General features: G+C 42.4%; 1 protein-coding gene across 1 annotated transcript in view; it reads right to left on the bottom strand.

Moving 5' to 3' along the window:
• The window catches only part of TOP1 (DNA topoisomerase I), a 75,889-nt gene that overhangs the window by 27,743 nt on the left and 31,201 nt on the right, over positions 1–16,945 (bottom strand). Inside the window, exons 3-5 of the mRNA XM_035121457.3 lie at positions 14,755–14,857; positions 3,224–3,359; positions 1,895–1,950 (exon numbers count right to left, since the gene is read on the bottom strand). Coding sequence (XP_034977348.1) covers positions 1,895–1,950; positions 3,224–3,359; positions 14,755–14,857 — 295 coding nt within the window. The remainder of the gene's footprint in view (positions 1–1,894; positions 1,951–3,223; positions 3,360–14,754; positions 14,858–16,945) is intronic.

The following is a 16,945-nucleotide window of genomic DNA, read 5'->3' as shown; positions in this document are numbered from 1 at the left end:
AACTTCCCGCTTCTTAGCTGATCTGTTTATGGTTTCCTCCAAACTCTCTCCCATGACACCCTACTAGGTTTCTATTAAGGCTGCATAGAAAAATGAGGGGGGGGGGAAATCCTACAACAATGGGACAATGGATTACAAATCCTGAACACAAACTTGTAGGTATTGGCAAGTATTAAGTGTTAAAGATGTGCCAGATCCAAACTACTTGATTGCTTTTTAGTTACAACAATTCAAGTTTTAAAATTGTTTTAATAAATCTACTCTCCCTGAAATATTCACATACTGGATATTGGGGTATTCCATAATATAAATTACTAGTTCTATTTTGTTTTACCTACAGGTATGCATGGCATTTTTGTACGGTGTGTGCGTGTATTCTTATTTAAAGAGAATTTGTGGCTTGCCCTTTCAGTGAAAACCATGGTGGATCAAAGCATATAAAACAATGTAACAAAAAGTGGCTGTGTTCAAACATCACATTGACCCAGACGTCCTACCTCACCATGGTTTATCAGGAATGAGCAGCATGCTAATGCACGCTGCCTGATCGCAAAACTGGAAAAACTCAGCAGTGCTGGCAAATACACCTCTCTACAGTTACTGGGAACAAACGCATGCTGCTAAAGGAGCCATCTTGATGGAAGTCACTTTATAAAGCTACTCAGGAGACCACATTTCAGTCATTGAAAGCTAATTTATCGCGTTGACTCTAAAAACACACTTTTCCCAAAGGCTACAATTCTGCAGCTATTTTGCGCTGAAGATTGCTTTCTGTGGAATACAAAAGATCTTAGAGCTGCAGTCTGCTTGGATGTTTCAGTGCAGTGCAAACTCCACAAAACCCAAAAACACTGCAAGCAATGAGGTCACCTTCTGCAGTGCCATCTCTCGTCTAAAAAGATGTAGCCTGATCTGCTTTCCACTTCAAATATCTAACATTGATAAGATCAGCTGGTAATACAAGACAGCAGAGTAAAATACTTGTGCATGGAATGCCAGTATTTTAAAGTACAAAGGCACTGCAGATTTTTAAAGGCTGTGTTTTAAATCAATCCAGCATTGTGCCTCAAAATGCAGGCGATTGCTGGAAACAGGCTGCATGATAGTGGAAAAGTCTGGTGTCAGTTCCACAAGGTATTTATGCTGAGCATAACTGCTGCTGGCTTTTTTACAAGCGGGTTTTACATTCTTAAGATTGCAGTTCCAAGAAATACCAAAAGGGGTCCTTGCTTTCTTCTACTAAGAATCAAGTAGTTTATATATGCTTGAATACTGTTTTAGAAACAGTGCACAGGAGGAACAACTTTAGTTTGACCCTAAATTCCCAGTTCTTCTACTGAGCGTTTGATATTGATAGGGAACAACTTTAAAAGTCAATGTTATTTTAGAGGAGGAGTTTGGATTTGATATCCCGCTTTATCACTACCCGAAGGAGTCTCAAAGCGGCTAACATTCTCCTTTCCCTTCCTCTCCCACAACAAACACTCTTTGAGGTGAGTGAGGCTGAGAGACTTCAGAGAAGTGTGACTATCCCAAGGTCACCCAGCAGCTGCATGTGGAGGAGCGGAGACGCGAACCGATTATGAGTCTACCGCTCTTTACCACTACACCACACTGGCTCTTTATCAGGGCCAAGAAGGTTCTATGTCTACATTGGATTAAAAAAGAGAAGTGCATAAGAGAATCCTTTACAATCTTATTTCTGTCCGTATAGCTGGTTTTTAAACACAAAAAAGCTTTCCCATCTTTGATTTTAGGTTTTCTTTATGCCAACAGAAAAGAGGATCGCAGAACTCTCAGGGATCCCACTGAGAGAAATTCCACTCATCTTCTGGGTACAAGTCAAAACTAAAAATCTAACAGTCTTCTTCACACAAGGCTCCCAGTTGCATACCTGGAGAAGCCATTTTCTTTTTCCTTCTTTATTTTCACTTCACCAGATGATTTACTCTGAAAATAGAAGTGAGAGCTGGTTAGTAAGCTATAAAAGCACTGTCATATCTTCCCTGTGCATCCAAATGCAACTGACAAAAGACCCTTGTACCAGGAGCAAGTGCACCTCTAGCTATTCCTCAGAAATTATTGCATTATGAGTTATTCCTCAGCATTACTGGATCCGGCAAATCCCAAATACGTGCTCTATCCTGCTGTTTTCCTATCTATCTAGATCAGGCATCCCCAAACTGCGATCCTCCAAATGTTTTGGCCTACAACGCCCATGATCCCTAGCTAAGAGGACCAGTGGTCAGGGATGATGGGAATTGTAATCCAAAACATCTGGAGGGCTGAAGTTTGGGGATGCCTGATCTAGATGTTCTCCTCAAGTTTTTCCTTTTGTCTGGCCACAACTGCAGAATTTGCTATCAACTCCTTAGCCAGGTGGCGCTGTGGTTAAAACCACTGAGCCTAGGGCTTGCTGATCAGAAGGTCGGCGGTTCGAATCCCTGTGACGGGGTGAGCTCCCGTTGCTTGGTCCCAGCTCCTGCCAACCTAGCAGTTCGAAAGCACGTCAAAATGCAAGTAGATAAATAGGAACCGCTACAGCGGGAAGGTAAACGGCGTTTCCATGTGCTGCTCTGGTTTGCCAGAAGCGGCTTTGTCATGCTGGCCACATGACCAGGAAGCTATACGCTGGCTCCCTCGGCCAATAATGCGAGATGAGCGCGCAACCCCAGAGTCGGTCACGACTGGACCTAATGGTCAGGGGTCCCTTTACCTTTACCTTAGCTTATTTAGACAAGGCTTCTGCTCGTACTGTTACACTGCATAATTATGCACTTTGCCCAGACATGAACAGATGGGGTAGGAAAATTATCAAGGTACTGTCTGTCCCTCTTCCGTCTGTCAAGGCTGGGCTAAGGTGTGCACCTGCATCAGTGCAATGTTTGTAATATCCTGCATCAAGTTACCTACAGATTCAGAATCCCTTCTCATGTGGAACACAACGTGTGCTGAAATTCGGCTTGTAGCTGCTATGAAGTTTAACATGACTTTTATTATGACAAGTTTACAACAGCCATTTAAACAGACACTCAGTGATGTCATCTAACACCTAATGCCACGGCTCTTATACTCATAGCCTTGAGTTTCTGTTGAAACTGTACATGGGGTTTGACTTGCAAAACAGCTTTAAAATGTCAAAAATGTGAAGCTGCTCGTGTCTTTATCCACAACAAAAGCCCATTCCAAAGCAGTGCCATTCAGCCCCACCACCACTCTGTACCTTTTCTTCCTTTCGTTTCTCCTTGTCTCTATCTTTGTGTTTGTCTTTGTGTTTGTCGTGTTTCTCTGAGCTGCCATCTTTGTGTTTGGTTTTCTCCTTCTCTTTGTGTTTCTTCTCCGAGGAGTCTTTGTGCTCACTGGAAGATACAAGAGTCAGTTCAGAGAAGAGGCAGTTGGGACAGGATGGGTAGCAACAACCAAGCAGATTGAAGTGCCAAGCCCTAGGAAATTCTCTGTTAATATGAAGAATCACACAACCGTAGCAATAAGGAACATAGTAAAGTCAAGATGCCTCGGGGACACCACAGACTAATGCATTTTCGCCTGGAGGAGTTTCAACAATATACAGTCATACTTCGGGTTATAGCCGCTTCAGGTTGTGCACCGCACCAAACCCGGAAGTCCCGGAATGGGTTACTTCCGGGTTTTGGCGCATGCGCAGAAGCACCAAATTGCAACATGTGCAAATGCAGCGCTGCAGATTGCGAAAGCTGCGGGTTGCAAATGTGCCTCCCGCACGGATCACGTTCACAACCCAACCGTCTACTGTATATGCACTGTTCAGTACACCCTAATCCCAGTACTAACATCTTGGCATTTATGCTTTCGACAGCAGACATTAACTGGAACCTTCAGTGGATTTGCCCCCCCCCCCTACTGAGACAGGGGTAAGAAGAAAACAAATACTGTAGTTATAACACCAAACATCATATTTATGGCTCATACTGATATTGATTAATTTATTAGATGAGAGAAACAGAGGTACACTGCATTTAAGCAATGGGCTGTGATTCACTCAATTCAGCCACTAGGGGAGCCAGAAATTGAGTTCAGGAGTTCTTTCATGTCTAGTTACATGCTCCTCCTGTTAGTGCAATTTAGAAACCAATGATACATGTGCCATATGACCTTTGCCAAGCCTCACTTCTTCCCTCTCCCCACCAGTGGCCTGTGTCACTTATGAGGGAAAGAACAAATAGAAGATATATTAGGGCTAAAAAAATGGATGGGTTTTCATTACATCAGAAAGAAAATGGTATGTCTCTAATTCTATTCTAATGCCAAAATCAAAACAAAACCAGTCTCTTTAGAAAGTGGTCCATTTCCCAATTCAGTGGCTGCTTAGATCACAATAAGCAGAATTAAACTTGTAGATTACAGTGATGAATTGTTGAAAAACCCTTGAAGATGTGGTATATCCTGCTAGGGACAGATTTAAGGCTCATGTGTGATTACATTATATCCAGGCACATGATAAAGAAAGCAGCTCTTAGAGAACTCCAACATTGTATTTTGAGAAGTCAACTGCAGCCTTCTCCTATTACACTCATTAGGTTACCTTACTTCATTATCTTGCCCCTCAATGACTCTGCAAGCTAAGTACTCTGGATTCCCCTTTCATTCTTCCCACTTGCTAGTGCCACTCTATTTCTTATGGTTTGATTCTCAACTCCCACAAGCCCTTCCAATGTGACTTCCTGCTTCTTGAATCTGGAAAATTCTCCGTCCTTAATGTAGAGACATATACCACAATAAAGTCAAATAAGCAACTACCTATATTTATTACATTTTTATTCTGCCCATATCCCAATAATGTATTTTAATGTACTTTTTCTTGGTTTTAATGAATGTATGGTATTGTTTGTTTTTTGTAAAGTTGATTTAAGTTGCCTGCGACAAGAAAAAGCATCTAATAAACTTAAATAACAACAATATAGAACAAGTGCACGTGCTGCCTCCCCATATTTCAGCTCACAACCACGCTGAAAAGGTTAGACTAAGCGATAGTGACCATGCACATGAAAGCTTATACCCAGAAAAAACTTAGTTGGTCTCTAAGGTGCTACTGGACAATTTTTTAATTCATTTCGACTGCGTCAGACCAACACAGCTACCTACCTGAATCTAGTGACCACCTATGCTCATCAAATTAACTTCATAACCAAGTGGGGATTTGAACCTGGGTCTCCCCAGGTCTGGTTAAACACTATATAATACCAGCCTTCAGTGTCGTATATCTTTTCCAAATGCCCATAAAACATTTAGTCCTTTTAAAAATGGGGGTGCAATTTCTTCACGTTTATGAGTCACTTCATCATATGTATTTAAGACAAGAACCACTACATATAAAGAAATCATATTTACCAAATACAAAAAGATGGAATTTTACAAATCTTACACAGCAGGGGTGGCCAACTCCAGAGACTGTAATCTACTCACAGAGTTAAAGACTGGCAGTGATCTACCTCCTTTTTGGGGGTTCAGGTCAAAGTTGTTGAGCTTTCTTTAGGAAGGAAATCCATGTATTTTGGGGTTCAGGTCAAAGTTACTGAGCTTTTTTAGGGAGGAGGAAATCCCTGTTTTGGGGGGGTGCAGGGTGAAAATGTTGAGCTTTTTTTAGGGGGGCCAAACTTGTTGAGCTTCTAGTGGGGAGCCAGTGATCTACCACAGACGTCCAGTGATCTACCGGTAGATCACAATCTACCTGTTGGATGTGCCTGTTATACAGTATAGATATAAGTAATATTTTATTTTGGTACTTAAAACATAAAATGAGTCCTATTGGTCACGTCTATCTAATACAGGCACCCCCAAACTTTGGCCCTCCAGATGTTTTGGACTACAATTCCCATCATCCCTGACCACTGGTCCTGTTAGCTAGGGATCATGGGAGTTGTAGGCCAAAACATCTGGAGGACCGCAGTTTGGGGATGCCTGCTCTATAGCTTCAACAGAAAGAGAAAATAGGAAACAGAAAAAAAAAAGAAATTGTACAGGTGCAGTAAAGAATTAAGAGAGAATCAATACTGGCCTGACTAAGTATGCTAGTTTATTAACCAATGTTAAACCAGAGTTCTCTGATATACGGTAGTTTGGGTACAACAGGGAATAGGTTTAATGAAGTCAGGATCATTGCACCGAACAGAGTGTTTGATAGTGAAAGGGAAGAGACCTCTGAAACCATGGTTTATAAAACAATGGATACCCTGTTTCTCATATTTTAAGGCATCCCCATAAAATAAGCCATAGCAGGATTTTTAAGCATTCAAGGAATATAAGCCATACCCCGAAAATAAGACATAGTGATAGGAGCAGCAGCAATGCCGGCCGCGGCAGGAGGAGGAGGAAAAAAATAAGACATCCCTTGAAAATAAGCCATAGTGTGTTTTTTTGAGGAAAAAATAAATATAAGATGTGTCTTATAATATGAGAAACACGGTAATTAATCATCAAAACCTGGCCACTATGATTCAGATTAATTGCTACTATGCTGTGCTCCAACAGACATGGACACCACCAAAAAGTAAGTTTTTAATTGCAGGAACACAATAAATTTTTAGCCAGCTTTTAGTCATGGCACATTAAAGATTCTCCACATTTTTTCTACTGCCAAAAGCTCCTCTGATCTTTTCCCATTACTTCTACCTGGGTGTATTAAATACAACTGACACAAATTCTTGTCACCTGCAGCACTACAATCAGTTTCCCTACTTCAGTCACAAACACATGCACCCCACAACTATACAAATTGACAAGTAAAAAAGACAGACACAGTAAGAACTTTCCTGGTAACAAAATACTTATTTAGAGAACATACAAATACGAAACGTCACCACAAGCAAACTTCTCAACAGGAAAAAAAAGGAGATTTAATTTGCATGACAACAGAAAATAGGAAAAAACCCACCAACAAATGGTATGTGTCCCTGAAGAAAAAAACCTCAGAGACCAGTACAGCCTCTAATAAATGAAGGTAAGCAAATGGGTCATTTAACTTAATATCGTTTTGTAATCAGATAAGAAATATTTGGAGCACCTCACATAAAGACATAAGCCCTCATTTAAATGATGCTTGTTTGTCATGAATAAGATCGGTAAACTAGCTTATGTGCCAATAAAATCAAAAAATCAAAAGATTGCCATCCTGTGAAAGAGAGGACATAATTTCCCTCTTTTGACAGGTGGGAAATGGATGGCAACCTGGACCAATACAGTTGACTCAAATCTACACTGCAGTCCAGTTCTTACTTTAAAAAGCATGTTCAGCATGTGCAAGCAATCTCCTGCTGGCACAGACAAAAACTGTTCACCTAACAACTAAAAAGGTGGTGTTTTGCTGCCTGAGGCAAAAAGCCCCCATTCTACATACAGAAGCCAAGGAGATTGGCAGCTGGATCTATCAGTGGTAATAGGACAGTGTCTTCCATGGCTCTTGAGGACAACATGCTAATTGAGAGGATGCAGGACAGGCTGTGAGGCACACACAGCTCTGTCCTCCAACACAGGTGAATGCTGCCCCTCAGCATCTACCACCCGAGGCAGCAGCCCCACTCTGCCTAATGGTCGGGCCAGCCCTGGCTCTCCTGTGCAAGCTCTAGAATTCCTTCCTCCACCAATGTTAAGAACAAGTACCGTGTTCCTCATATTTTAAGGCATCCCTACAAAATAAGGCATGGCAGGATTTTCCTGAGGTGGAAAAATATAAGGCATACCTCGAAAATAAGCCGTACCGGGTGGTGGGAGAAGGTCTGTGGCAAAGAAGGGTTACTGCTGCCACGTTAACCCCCGAGACCTGGCTGAAGCCTCAGCGCACAGCGCGCGCAGCCCCAGAACCCGGCTGCAGCCTTTGCGCACAGCGCGCGGACACCCGGGACCCGGCTGTAGCCTCAGCGCGCGCAGCCCCAAGACTCGGCTGCAGCCTTTGCGCACCGCGCGCGGACACCCAGGACCCGGCTGCAGCCTCAGCGCGCAGCCCTGGGACCCGGCTGCAGCCTTTGCGCACGGACACCCGGGACCCGGCTGTAGCCGCAGCGCGCACAGCCCCAGGACCCGGCTGCAGCCTTTGCCTGCCGCGCCCGCAGCCCCAGGACCTGGCTGCAGCCTTTGCCTGCCACGCGCGAAGACCCGGTGGGAGCAGGTCTGTGGTCTGTACAGATACCGGTACCTAATTAAAAAATAAGACATCCCTTGAAAATAAGCCATGCTGTGTTTTTTTCAGGAAAAAATAAATATAAGACGTGTCTTATAATATGAGAAACACGGTAGGGAAGCTTGCAGTGCAAGTTAACGTATGAAATTACTTTCGCCTTTTTTCAAGAAGATAACATTGCAGCTGCATTCACTGCTTAATTCTCAACTTGGCCAACAGGCACAGACTACTCTTTTGGAAAGCAACAAGGACTTCCTTGCCTTCTCTAGTGGGCAAAGCAACTGGCCCTAGTGCAGGCTTCCTCAAACTCAGTCCTCCAGATGTTTTTGGCCTACAACTCCCATGATCCCTAGCTAGCAGGACCAGTGGTCAGGGATGATGGGAATTGTAGTCTCAAAACATCGAGGGCAGAGTTTGAGGAAGCCTGCCCTAGTATAACACAGTTATCTTCCCAGATGTAGGACAGCTGTGTGTTGCAACTACTTTTACTCCTCAGCCTGGGGCAGGATGATAATGAATGGTTAGTTGTTCTCTGAGAGCCTATCCTTCAGCTAGATCATAGGAAAGGACACTCTGCTCCCTTCAAACATAAGCTCACAGCTTGCCACCGAAAGCTGCATTATGTAGCTTCCCCTCTGAATCATGAAGGATGGATCTAGTCTATGCACATATCAGGTTTAGAGGCTGTTGCATGAATCAGTCATAGCTGAGCTGGGATCACAACTTATATCATTTTATATTTACACCTCACCTTTCCTCCAAGTTGTTCAAGACAGCGTACTTGGTCTCCTCTCCTTCATTTTATCCTTGAAACAACTCTATAAGGGCCTTAACAGCCCAATGTCTAATGACCTGGTTTTTAAGGGTTGCCTACGTTTCCATGTGCTGCTCTGGTTTGCCAGAAGCGGCTTTGTCATGCTGGCCACATGACCTGGAAGCTATACGCCGGCTCCCTCGGCCAATAATGCGAGATGAGCACGCAACTCCAGAGTCGGTCACGACTGGACCGAATGGTCAGGGGTCCCTTTACCTTTACAGAATTATTATTCCGACAGAGTGCATAAGACAACATGCAACTGGTGTAAAGATTGAAAATTGGAGGTGGCTCTTTTTTGGGTCCACCAAAGTGGAGACTCAGATTCAGCACAGTAATCTGAAAGGTTCTTTGGGCCAATTATGTGTGGAGAAACATGGTAGAGCTGGAAAATGATATTTTTGCTACTGTGGAGTGTTTTACTCAGTGTTTGCATCTGATTCTGCTCCATGTTCCTTGTTTTCATAAAAGCTTTTGATTTGATTCACAGGAAGCAAAGTATCTTGAAGATTTATTCTGAGATGTACTTAAGAAAAAAACCTCTGCAAAAAAGCACTTTACTTTATTAGTAGATTGATGCACAGCTATTCCTTCAGGAAGTGTTTCCTTCAAGTAGCCATCACTGTACTCTCTGGAAATTGCTCACAACATTAATGGCATTGCTAGAGTTAAGACGTAGCTCCTTGTCTGGAGACGAAATAAACAAAAAAACTGCACTGAATATGACATAGCAAGCCACTCTAAGCCTGATCCTTGTGGCACTTATGTATTGTACTGACTTTCAGCAAGCTATATAAAGAACCATATGGACTGCAATAAACCAAAACTGATTACAATAGTTACAGGCCCTAGTTATGATACCAGCTAAAATTATTTCTCCGAGTTTACAGGATGTGGGTGGCACTGTGGTCTAAACCACTGAGCCTCTTGGGCTTGCAGATCAGAAGGTCAGTGGTTCGAATCCCTGTGACGGGTTGAGCTCTCGTTGCTCTGCCCCAGCTCCTGCCAACCTAGCAGTTCGAAAGCACACCAGTGCAAGCAGATAAATAGGTACCATTGAGGCGGGAAGGTAAATGGCTTTTCCATGCGCTCTGGTTTCCGTTATGGTGTTCTGTTGCACCAGAAGCGGTTTGCTCATGCTGGCCACATGACCCGGAAAGTTGTCTGTAGACAAATGCCGGCTCCCTTGGCCTGAAAGCAAGATGAGCACTGGACACCATAGTCACCTTTGACTGGACTTAACCATCCAGGGGTTCTTTACCTTTTTACCTACAGGTAACTCTCAACTTACACATATTATACTTATGCTTTGTGCAGGGGTGTGAGTGTGTGATGAATAAATAAATGGAAAGCAGAGGAAACCCACCATTCCCTCTGCTCCCCATTTATTTATTCTTCCCTAGCCACCTGCACACAGCTACAATCGCAGGCTTACAAAACTTTGGGGAAGCAGTGGAAGGGCTCTGGGATGCTGCCAGAGCCCTTGCACCGCCTTCACAAAGCAGAGTAATTTTGCTCCCTTAATGGAATAACTTTATAAGTATGAAAACAGCTATAGTACCAAGGCAACCCACACCCCACCAAAACGTCAATATGGCTAGCCCAAACACTCTGGTTTGCCCATGATATTTTCTCACACTTCACCTTATGCAGACCTAAACTATTCTACAGGAATTAGGCCTGTCTCTTTGGCCAGTTTTTCCACTTCCTGGATCATATTAAGTCATAGAATCATAGAGTTGGAAGAGACCACAAGGGCCATCCAGTCCAACCCCCTGCCAAGCAGGAAACACCATCAAAGCATTCTTGACATATGCCTGTCAAGCCTCTGCTTAAAGACCTCCAAAGAAGGAGACTCCACCACACTCCTTGGTAGCAAATTCCACTGTCGAACAGCTCTTACTGTCAGGAAGTTCTTCCTAATGTTTAGGTGGAATCTTCTTTCTTGTAGTTTGAATCCATTGCTCCGTGTCCACTTCTCTGGAGCAGCAGAAAACAACCTTTCTCCCTCCTCTATATGACATCCTTTTATATATTTGAACATGGCTATCATATCACCCCTTAACCTTCTCTTCTCCAGGCTAAACATACCCAGCTCCCTAAGCCATTCGTCATAAGGCAGGAGTCCCCAAACTAAGGTCCGGGGGCCGGATGTGGCCCAATCACCTTCTAAATCCGGCCCGTGAACGGTCCGGGAATCAGAATGTTTTTACATGAGTAGAATGTGTGTTTTTATTTAAAATGCATCTCTGGGTTATTTGTGGAGCATAGGAATTCTTTCATATTTTTTTTCAAAATATAGTCCGGCCCCCCACAAGGTCTGAGGGACAGTGGACCCTGCTGAAAAAGTTTGCTGACCCCTGTCATAAGGCATTGTTTCCAGGCCTTTGACCATTTTGGTTGCCCTCCTCTGGACACGTTCCAGCTTGTCAGTATCCTTCTTGAACTGTGGTGCCCAGAACTGGACACAGTACTCCAGGTGAGGTCTGACCAGAGCAGAATACAGTGGTACTATTACTTCCCTTGATCTAGATGCTATACTCCTATTGATGCAGCCCAGAATTGCATTGGCTTTTTTAGCTGCTGCATCACACTGTTGACTCATGTCAAGTTTGTGGTCTACCAAAACTCCTACATCCTTTTCACATGTACTGCTCTCAAGCCAGGTGTCTCCCATCCTGTATTTGTGCCTTTCATTATTTTTTGCCCAAGTGTAGTACTTTACATTTTAACCCTTGTTAAAATTCATCTTGTTTGCTTTGGCCCAGTTGTCTAATCTGTTAAGGTCATTTTGAAGTGTGATCCTGTCCTCTGGGGTATTAGCCACCCCTCCCAATTTGGTGCCATCTGCAAACTTGCTCAGGATGCCCTCAAGCCCATCATCCAAATCATTGATAAAGATGTTGAATAAGACTGGGCCCAAGACAGAACCCTGTGGCACCCCACTAATCACTACTCTCCAGGATGAGGAGGAGCCATTGATGAGCACCCTTTGGGTTCGGTCGGTCAGCCAGTTACAAATCCACTGAATGGTAGCATTGTCTAGCCCGCATTTTACCAGCTTCTTTACAAGAATATCATGGGGCACCTTGTCAAAGGCCTTGCTGAAATCAAGATAGGCTACATCCACAGTGTTCCCTTCATCTACCAGGCTTGTAATTCTGTCAAAAAATGAGATCAGATTAGTCTGACATGACTTATTTTTCAGAAACCCATGCTGACTTTTAGTGATCTCAGCGTTTCTTTCTAGGTGCTCACAGACAGTTTGCTTAATGATCTGCTCTAGAATCTTTCCTGGTATTGATGTCAGGCTGATTGGGCGGTAATTGTTTGGGTCCTCTCTTTCCCCCTTTTTGAAAATAGGGACAACATTTGCCCTCCTCCAGTCTGCTGGAACTTTGCCTGTTCTCCAGGAATTTTCAAAGATTATTGCCAGTGGTTCTGAAATCACCTCTGCCAGTTCTTTTAATACTCTTGGATGTAGTTCATCTGGCCCTAGAGAGTTGAATACATCTAAACTAGCCATTCAGCAACCTGCCTCACTAACATGGGTGTATGCTACAGAGTTCTATGTAAGCAGAGACACTGCTTGAGCAGTGGAAGATTTGCTGCCGGGCCAAGTTTGAGGTTTTACTATTACTATATAAAGCCTTTTATTTATACAGGTTCCAGTAATTCAACTCTTGACATAGAGTTCTGGTCTCTCTCCCTCCTTAGTGCAGGACTGAGCGCAGGTATATTTATGAGAGGGAGGCATGTGATTTCAAAATAGAAAAGGAGGAAGATGGGAAAAAGTGACAGAATTTCTTCATTGATTTACCATATTCCTGTTATACACAGCAGGGAATGTGCACCTCCCCTACTTGCCCTCTCAGCATGCCTGTCCCACCTCCTCAGACATCACCAGACAACTTCTAAATATGGTACATGAATCCAACCCTAAAGCATGTGGGCCAACATTGCAAGAGCAACATCTTAGAAAAAATTCTAAATTAAAGGCATGATCCAAGCTATGTACTCAGTTCACGTCGAGCCTCCATACAGGTGATCTGCGGCATAAGAGGCACGATCCACTCATATGCTTGATGCCCTCCACACACAGGGTAGTCATCTCAGTATACACTTCCTGATCTAGCACATGAAGTGCTTCAAATTGCAAATATTATGTCCTCAATGAATCTATTATAATTGAATCATGCCCATTACACAGTGCATGCTTGGATGGGACAAGGCAATTTATTGTGTCTACTCAGAAGTAAGTACTACTGAATTGAATAAGGTAAAGGGGCACAGTGTGCTTTCTAGAAAGTGCCAAAGTATTGTGTTAGTCAGCGCAGGAAATCATCATGAATAGGTAGCCCGATAAGGAATATAAGGTGATTAGTATATAAATATGTTCATTTAAAATGCCTCTAAGGTTTAGGAAACTGTAAAATATGAATACAATTACTAAGCAATCATACTTGAAAAGCTCTACATACCATAATTAATTTGTCTGCATACAAATTCTAACCAAGAGCTCCTCACTTGGGCAGAACTGTCACTAAAGACAATTCATTGAATGGACACAAGTAAACATCTGCATGCTGAATAAGGTGCTAAAACCTGTGGCAATGTCCACCCCTTATCCACTGTGTTGTCACTAATAATAATTTATTATTTATACCCCACCCATCTGGCAGGTTTTGCATTATGCCATGCAAAGAGTCCCTTTCTAAAAGGCTGTAAGCACTACAATGTGGGTGGAGGAGAGAAGAGAGTTTCACAACAATTTAGGAACATTTAGAAGCACAAGGTGAAATACCACCCCCATTCCCTGCAAAGTGTGTTAACTAGCATTGCCGGGATTTAAGCAACCAGTAAAGTATGCAACAGCTTAGCCAATACATTTACAGCCTCTGCCTCCAAGGTCTATGGATGTTGTAAGTTTTGGAGTTATGTTGGCTCAGAAGTATCTCCCATCTATCACAAATTGGAAAATGAAACGGTTTATTAAAATGTATTCAAAGTTTAGAAAAAAGCACAAAAGGGATCAAGGTGTTAAACTTGTTAAAAGGTTAAATTTGTTTAACTGTTTAGGTACAAAATAAGGCTATGTGAATGAAAGGGGGGGCAGTCATATATACCATAGAATGGCAGCCCCATAATTTGATATCTGGAAGCTATTCACAGGTTTTACCTCGGTAACATTAACTTACATGTAACTTGGTTAACCTTCAAACAGTAAAACATAGCTGTCTTGAATTTACCATTTCAAGTGTCACTTTATGACTCGAGAAGATTATTAAAACAAGAGTTCCAATGAGAATGGCCACCAATTTATGTGGAGACCTTTGAAGTAGAGAAAGGAAGCCAGTACCAAAAGCACTGCTATGCCTATCAAGAGCAAAGCACTATTGGCTTTAATTTGTGGTGAACTAGCTTGCATCTCCTACAAAGTTAAAGAGTGTGTGACCAAAAGTGATTAAAGCAGGCTTCTTGCCTTGCACAATACTTAGGCAGCCAATGTACTGATTGGCATAGTAGACACAATATTATCTGACCAACAACAGCCTGACTGGGCTAGCCAATCTCTGAGATCTCCCCCAACTATGGCTGGAAATAGCTGAGAAGTATGCCAATAGCCCAATCAGATGGGATCACATGAAGCAAGTTCAATGTGTGCAACCTCCCCACTAGCCAGCTGACAAACACTCTGACTGTAATCTTGCAACCCCATTCACATGATTCCAGGCCTAGTTTTGCATGTCAGGACAACAAACCTGCTGACAACAACCAGCAATCTCACCTGTTACTGTGCTTCGATTTCTCTCGATCTTTCTCTTTGTCCTTCTTGTGCTCTTTGTGTCTGTGTTCCCGGTCTTTGTGTTTATCTTTATGTTTGTGAGAATCTGAAAGCAACAGAACAGAGAAACGAATTAGGAAATTGCTGAGAAGCTATGAAAATTTCTAGTAAGTAGCTTTGTATTTGCTGCCACAAATATGCAACCTAAACATCCCAGTAGCAGTGATAATAATAATAATAATAATAATAATAATAATAATTTATTATTTATACCCCGCCCATCTGGCCGGGTTCCCCCAGCCACTCTGGGCGGCTTCCAAAAAAACAGAAATTCTAAAATACAGAAATCCATCAAACATTAAAAGCTTCCCTAAACAGGGCTGCCTTGAGATGCCTTCTAAAGGTCTGGTAATTGTTGTGATGCACATCACTTCACTATATGTATGAAATTGGCATCAATTATCAAGCAAACCCATGTGCATCCTCTACTGCAGGGGTCCTCAACTTTTTGGGGGACAATGGGCCTTGGCAAGTGCCAAGAGATGGGTTTTTAAAATGGTTTTTAATGCTGTAGGCCAAAACATCTGGAGGGCCGAAGTTTGGGGATGCCTGCTTTAGACAGTTGTCTACGTAAGCATAATGGCGAAGTATAAGACCAATAAACAGCAAGGAGGAAGCAAATAGGAAAAGAATGTGAAAAAGAGAAAGGCTTGTGAAAATCTGAGATGTTTGGAGTACAACTTGAAGTGAAATACTTGACAGGAAATATAGTATATACAGTAAAGTTTACAATCAACTTTTTGTATTATGGGGTCAGGAGGCGCACACTCTTTTATACACATCATACATAGGGCTGAAAGTGTATTCTGCCATACAAACCGGGGCCCTCACAACTGATCAGACTCCATAATAGAGTGTTGACATCATCTAGTAGTAATTTTGAGTTAGGCTAGAGTGCTTGTACTACACTGCATACAAATATGCACATTTACATGTTATATACACACAGAGGGGAATCACTCACTTAAAAGTGGAATGACTCACCTTGAAATCAATTTCTGCCCTTCATTTATTGTAGAAATCATTGCCATTTTTTTTTACCATACCTAGATTAAATTTTGATACAACCTCTTGAAGCAATAAGAGTACAGGTGGGTGTTAAATTCTGCCCCCTTTTATACAGTGGTACCTCTGGTTAAGAACTTATTTTGTTCCGGAGGTCTATTCTTAACCTGAAACTGTTCTTAACCTGAGACACCACTTTAGCTAATGGGGGCTCCTGCTGCCACCATGCCGCCGGAGCACGATTTCTGTTCTCATCCTGAAGCAAAGTTCTTAACCCGAGGTACTATTTCTGGGTTAGCAGCGTTTGTAACCTGAAGTGTTTATAACCCAAGGTACCACTGTACTACCAAATAAAACGTAAAATGTGGAGACAAGGTGAGAAATGGAAACAATAACCACCACCCCTCACAGGTCTCAGTGAATCCTGTTATCCCTGAACAAAAGTAAAAGGTGTCCTCTTGATCTATAGTGCAATAGAAACAGGTAGGACACCCTGGAAACCTTTATTTCAGCATTTTAAAATAAACAAAAATGAAGCACATAGAAATGCACAAATATGCAATTTATGCATTCTGTACAGACAGCACAATCAAATGATTGTCTAATAAATGGGGAAGTGGAAAGCAAAAGAAAGTTAAGCAAGCTGAAAAATATTGTAAAGACTCGGGCGAATGGGAGGGAGGGGCATATGAAGCAAATGCTTCCAGTGAACACTTTTCAGAAAACCTTTTTGCAATTCCAAGCAAGGATCCCAAGCATTTCCTTCTTCCAGCTCTTTCTTATAATTGTTTTACTGGCCCAGTGCCCTATTAGGTATTAGAAACACTCATAGAATATTTTGAGAGTATTCTGGCACCTGTCATTAGAAAGTCTACGAAGGGAAACCATTTATGCTTATTTACAAATATAAAAATCACTCTAGAGATCTAGAGACTTTGAACTCAGATTGGATTCCAAGGTATCTTGTAAAATGGGGAGAGGGATTAATGGAATTATGTGAACAAGTTGGACTGAAGCTATGGGTTTGCAGGCAGTAGCACTGCCCTCAAAGAGTTTATTTTATTTTATTGTAGTTTAGTGTAGAAAACAAGCTGAGCACCTTTTCCCACAGAATTACACACTACACTGT

Source organism: Zootoca vivipara, chromosome 7 (assembly GCF_965207765.1).
Source record: "Zootoca vivipara chromosome 7, rZooViv2.hap1.1, whole genome shotgun sequence".
Taxonomy (NCBI): domain Eukaryota; kingdom Metazoa; phylum Chordata; class Lepidosauria; order Squamata; family Lacertidae; genus Zootoca; species Zootoca vivipara.
The sequence above is the reverse complement of the archived record's forward strand: the minus strand, read 5'-3'. Positions and strand labels throughout refer to the sequence as shown.